General features: G+C 50.9%; 1 protein-coding gene across 1 annotated transcript; it reads left to right on the forward strand.

Moving 5' to 3' along the window:
- Window positions 1–4,826: 4,826 nt before the first annotated feature.
- LOC123094127 (histone H2B.2-like) lies at window positions 4,827–6,062 on the forward strand. The gene has a single exon (XM_044516192.1). It carries the CDS (start codon window positions 4,894–4,896, stop codon window positions 5,815–5,817), a length of 924 nt encoding a protein of 307 aa, XP_044372127.1. The 5' UTR covers window positions 4,827–4,893; the 3' UTR covers window positions 5,818–6,062.
- The last annotated feature ends 420 nt before the right edge of the window (window positions 6,063–6,482 follow it).

Consider the following 6,482-nt stretch of genomic DNA (forward strand, 5'->3'; position numbering starts at 1 on the left):
AATTGTCCATGAAACGGGCCAGAATCGGCCAAAACTGTGATTGTTGATGACCCAGATGTAAACGCACCTCGATGTTCGTTAATCGTCGAAATCACTCTGGGACCCCAAAACAGTGAGTACGAGTCCACGAAACTGGGCAGAATCGGCCAAAACTGTGAGTGTTGATGACCGACACATAAATGCACCCCGGGGTTCGTTAATCGTGGAAATCACTCCAGGACCCCAAGACAGTGAGTAATAGTCTACGAAATAGGCCAGAATTGGCCAAAGCTGTAAGTGTTGATGACCCACACGTAAACGCACCTCGGGGTTCATTAATCGTCGAAATCACTCCGGGACCTAAAAACAGTGAGTAAGAGTCCACGAAACTGGACAGAATCGGCCAAAACTATGAGTGTTGATGACTGACACATAAGCGCACCTTGGGGTTTGACACCCATGGATATCGCTTCGTGACGCCAAAACGGATAGTGATAATCCACGAAACGGGCCAGAATCGGCCAAAACTGTGAGTGTTGATGAATGACACGTAAACGCACCCCGGGGTTCGTGAATCGTGGAAATCACTCCGGGACCCCAAGATAGTGAGTAATAGTCCATGAAACGGGCCAGAATCGGCCAAAATTGTGAGTGTTGATGACTGACACCTAAATGCACCTCGGGATTCGTTAATCATGGAAATCACTCTGGGACCCCAAAATTGTGAGTAATAGTCCACAAAACGACCAGAATCGGCCAAAACTGTGAGTGTTGATGACCGATACGTAAACGCACCCGGGGTTCGTTAATTTTGGAAATCACTCCGGAACCCCAAAACAGTAAGTAATAGTCCACGAAACAGGCTAGAATTGGCCAAAACTTTGAGTGTTGATGACCGCCACGTAAGCGCACGTTGGGGTTCGACAACCATGGAAATCGCTTTGGGACCCCAAAACGGTGAGTGGTAGTCCATGAAATGGGCTAGAATCGGCCAAAACAGTGATTGTTGATGGCCGACACGTAAACGCACCTCAGGGTTCGTTAATCGTGGAAATCAGTCTGGGACCCCAAAACGGTAAGTAATAGTCCACGAAACGGGTCAAAATTGGCCAGAACTGTGAGTGTTGATGACCGACGCATAAACGCACCCTGGGTATCGTTAATCGTGGAAAGCGCTCTGGCACCCCAAAACGATGAGTAATAGTGCCCGAAACGGACATGATTCATCCAAAACCGTGAGCTTGGTGACCGACACGTGAACGCACCCCAGGGTTCCTAATCGTGGAAATCACTTTGGGACCCCAAAACTGAGTAATAGTCCAACTAACGGGCCAGAATCGGCCCAAACTGCGAGTCTTGACGACCAACACGTAAGCACACCCTGGGGTTCGAACACCATGGAAATTGCTTTGGGACCCCAAAACGGTGAGTAATAGTCCATTAAAGAGCCCAGAATCAGACAAACCTAGGATTATTGATGAACAGTACAAAAACGCACCTGGGATTCTTCAATCATGGAAATCGCTGAGGGACCCCAAATCAGTGAGTATTATTCCATGAAACGGGCCAGAATCGGCGAGAACTGTGTTTGTTAATGGCCGACACATAAGCGTACCTTGGGGTTCAACAATCATGGAAATCTCTTTGGGGCCCCAAAACGGTGAGTAATAGTCCATGAAACGGGTCAGAATCGACAAAAATTGCAAGTGCTGATAACTGACATGTAAACGCACCCCGGGGTTCGTTAATCATGGAAATCACTCCGGGACCCCAAAACTGTGAGTAGTAGTCCACGAAACGGGCCAGAATCAAAAAAACTGTGAGTGTTCATGACCAACAAATAAATGCACCCCGGGGTTCGTTAATCGTAGAAATCACTCCGGGACCTGAAAATAGTTAGTAATAGTATATGAAACGGGCCAGAATCGGCCAAAACTGTGATTATTGATGACCAACACGTAAGCGCAACTTGGGGTTCAACAACTATGGAAATCGCTTGGGGGCCCAAAACGATAAGTCCATGAAACGGGTTAGAATTGGCCAAAACTTTGAGTGTTGACGACGTACACGTAAATGCATCACGGGGATCGTCAATCGTGGAAATCGCTCTGGCAGCCCAAAACGATGAGTAATAGTGCTCAAAATGGACCAGAATCGGCAAAAATTGTGAGTGTTCATGACCGATATGTAAAGGCACACCGGGGTTTGTCAATCGTGGAAATCACTTTGGGTCCCCAAAACTGAGTAATAATTCATGAAACGGCCAGAATCGGCCCAAACTACGAGTCTTGACGACCAACACATAAGCATACCTTGGGTTTCGACAACCATGGAAATCATTTTGGGACCCCAAACGGTTATTAATAGTCCATGAAAGAGCCAAAATCGGATAAACCTAGGGTTATTAATGAACGATACATAAACACATCCCGGGGTTCGTCAATCATTGAAATCGCTCAGGGACCCCAAATCAGTGATTAATAGTCCATTTAACGGGAAAGAATCAGCCAAAATTATGATTATTTATGATCGACACGTAAGCGCACCTTGGGGTTCAACAACCATGGAAATCGCTTTGAGACCCCAAAACGGTGAGTAATAGTCCAAGTAACGGGTCAGAATCGACAAGAACCGCGAGTGTTGATGACCGACACGTATACGCACCCCGGGGTTCGTTAATCATGGAAATCACTTCGGGACCCCAAAACAGTGAGTAATAGTCCACGAAACGGGCCAGAATTAGCTAAAAGTGTGAGTGTTGATGACCGAGACGTAAACGCACCCTGAGGTTTCTTAATCGTGGACAACAATCCGGGACTCCAAAATAGTGAGTAATAATCCATGAAACGGGTCAGAATCGGCCAAAACTGTGAGTGGTGATGACCGACACGTAAGTGCAACTTGGGGTTCAACAACTATGAAAATTGTTTCAGGACCCCAAAAATAGTATATAATAGTCCACAAAACGGGACAGAATCGGACAAAATCGTGAGTGTTGATGACCGACACGTAAACGCACCTCGGGTATCATCAATCGTGGAAATCGCTCTGGCACCCCAAAATGATGAGTAATGGTGCTCGAACGGACACGATTCGGCCAAAATCGTGTGTGTTGATGATCGACACGTAAACGCACATCGGGGTTCGTCAATCGTGGAAATCACTTCGGGACTCCAAAACTGAGTAATAGTCCAAGAAACGGGCCAGAATTGGCCCAAACTGTGAGTCTTAACGACCAACACGTAAGCACACCTTGGGGTTCGACAACCATGGAAATTAATTTGGGACCCCAAAACAGTGAGTAATAGTCCATTAAAGAGCCCAGAATTGGGCAAACCTAGGATTATTGATGAACGACAATCAATTCCTTATTATGAAACTTACGCGTAGCTAGGATCCATTAGAGCAACTCCAATGGGGCGACCCAAATGGACGGCGATTTCGTCCGTTTTTTGTCTGTTTTGATCGGCCACCCGCCCGGCGTCCGTCCTGTTTTAGATATGGATCGGCAGGACCCCCAACGCGTCGACCCATATGTGTCAGCATGGCTGTCTGGCCCCCTTTTTTGCATAATTGCATAGTTCAAAATAAAATCATTTTGGACCGAATAAAATAGCATAGTTTATTACAAGCCAAATGAAAATAAAAAGGTCTCACATAGCTCTCACATAGTTTTACAAACGAATAAAAAAGGTACATCTATCGGTTGCCAACATGAGCTCACGTATGCTCAACCAAATCATTTTGCAGTTGCACGTGAGTTTCCCAATCACTGGGCACTCCGTATGCAAGCATTCAGATGACGGCAATGTATTTCTGATAAGAGGAAAAACCAATCTTGCCAACGGCATCCTCTTTGCACTCGAAATAGTCATCATAGACGACCACCCCCTCTCTAATACGGTTGAAAACATGCCTACACATACGAAAATGGCGGCGGAATTCCTGATGTTTGAACAATGGGTTTGTTGTATCAAAGTAGTCCTTCCAAAGAAGGAAATATCCGCTCTCTCGGTTGCGATTCAACGGCAGAAGGTGGCCCGGAATGAGGTGGTGATGGACCAACACGGCAGCCAATATCTCCTCCTCGTCATCGGAGGACGAATCGTCGGAGTCGCAAAGGAAATTGTGAAAGAAAAACTCGTCGGCGGAGTCCATTTTGTACCTTGGCAAACTGTCAAACAGCTTGCGGACGTTGGCGAAGGAGACGGCCGACGAAGGGAGTTGCGGCGCACACGAACCAGCTAGCTGTCCTGCCGGCGTCCGACGAGCGTTCTGGCTTCCGACGAGCATGCCGGTGAGGATCTGGCCGGACGGCGAGGCGGCTTCTTGGTCGGGAGCGGCTGTGCGGTGGGGGGCGCGGGGTGGAAAGTAGTCGGCTCCCGGCGGCAAGACGACGGTGACGGACGAGGTGGGAGTGGGCGGCGTAACGCGTCCAGAGCTTGCATGGCCATGGCGTTACAGACAGTCAATACTCTACCTGACGGCGAAGACTAGTCTGGAAGAGCCAAAATAAATGAAAATTATTAATTCAAACAGCCGAAATTTGAATTGCTCTCGCGCGTTCCAACCAAAAGGAAGGAAGCTGCAAGCAAGTTCCAGAAAGAGGCCACCGTGCATGCCATGCAATGCAATGGCATTGAGACAGCGGCCACACACGGAGCCCAAGGTGGCGGAAAACCGCTCACTGTAGTACCACAGTGAGTGTTCTGGACAGTTTCTTACCGCCTCCGCGTGTTACCACGTCGCCGGCCTCACCCCTGCCGCGTGTCCGACCACCCTACACGTGCCCCTCCGGCCTCCCTCCATAAGTACACCAGCTCCGGCCAGCTGCGAAGCTCACTCCACCCAACACACTTGTGCAAGCCACTTCACTCTCAGTCCACTCACCAGCAGAGCAGTAGTAGTAGCGAGATGGCTCCCAAGCGCCGCGGCAGCAAGGTGGTGAGCTCCGTGGTGAAGACCAAGGTGGTGGAGGAGACCGTGGAGGTCGCCACCACCATCCTCCCCGCCTCCCAGTCCCAGTCCCAGCCCGACTCCGCCGCCCAGGAGGAGGACCTGCAGCAGCCGGAGGTCGTCGACGTCTCCCGCTCCCGCGACGTCCACGTCGAGGTCGTCACCACCCCCGACGCCCAGCCCACCCACGGCGCCAAGAAGCAGCCCGCCTCCAAGAGGGGCGCCGCCAACGCCAAGCCGCCGGCCGGGCCGCTGGTGGTGCCGGTCTCGCCGTCACCACAGGAGCAGGAGGCCCAGCCGGCGGAGGAGCAGCAGCAGCAGCGCAAGAAAGGTGGCGGCAAGACGCCGGCGTCGCTGCAGAGCCAGGAGACGCAGGAGAACCCCTACGCGTACCAGGACGAGACCACCAAGAAGAGGCCTGCAGAGGAGGACGACGGCGCTGAGCCTAATAAGCCGGAGGGCCCCGAGACGCCGACGCAGAAGAGGTCCAGGACCGAGGGCAAGGCCAAGACGCGCAAGGCGGAGGCCGCGGCGAGGAAGAAGCTGTCCGCGGCGGCGGGCAAAGGAAAAGGCGGGCGCCGCCGTCGTCGTCTGGGAGGGAACAACGTCGACATGGGGTACAAGGCGTACGTGTACCGGGTGCTGAAGCAGGTGCACCCGGACCTGGGCGCGTCGGGGAAGACGATGCAGGCGCTGGACATGATGATGGCGGACATGTTCGAGCGGCTGGCGACGGAGGCGTCGCGGCTGGCGCAGTACGCCGGGCGGGCCACGCTCACCTCCCGCGACGTGCAGAACGCGGTGCGCCTGGTGCTCCCCGGCGAGCTCGCCAAGCACGCCATCTCCGAGGGCACCAAGGCCGTCACCATGTACATGTCCTGAAGGCCCAAACATCTCAAAGATCCACCCGTCGGTCAGAAGCAGAGGGTGCATGCTGGTAGTAGTCAGTTCGGTTTAGTTGTGTTTCCGTGGCATGGTTCGGTCTGGACTTTTGCAATGCGGTAGTAGTTTTAAGTTGGTGGCTGATCGATGATGTAGTCTAGTTAGTTGGTTAATTACTAGTTACTGTTGAATGTTGATGTAGTGGCGCTAGCGCTTAAGGTTCAACTTAAACTGTTGGTCATGTATATTTCTGTTGGTCATGTATTGTGTGCATGGTTCAGTTGGTGCTAGATGAGATGACCACCGAGTAAATTAGTTGCAAGTTCAATTAAGCAGGTTTACATTTTTCGATCTAATGGTTTATGGTTGTATGCATGTTGTGTGTGTTGTAGCAAATTGAGTCCGTAATTTGTTATGTGAGTGGCTGGCTACCGACGCAGGAACTTGCTAGACACGTGAACAAACATATAGCCATGCATGCACAGACTATATATGTCAGACTTGTCCATTATCATATGTGCCAAAACATCTAAAATGTGTACGGATGGAGTACGTACTACTGTGCCTGGTCATTCTGTAAATCTGAAATCATTTAATCGTCGTGCCGGTGTACTAGCTTAGTATCACTAGTTGGCCACATTCGGGCACCACCCGGGGCTTTGATC

Source organism: Triticum aestivum, chromosome 4B, assembly GCF_018294505.1.
Source record: "Triticum aestivum cultivar Chinese Spring chromosome 4B, IWGSC CS RefSeq v2.1, whole genome shotgun sequence".
NCBI classification, from domain to species: domain Eukaryota; kingdom Viridiplantae; phylum Streptophyta; class Magnoliopsida; order Poales; family Poaceae; genus Triticum; species Triticum aestivum.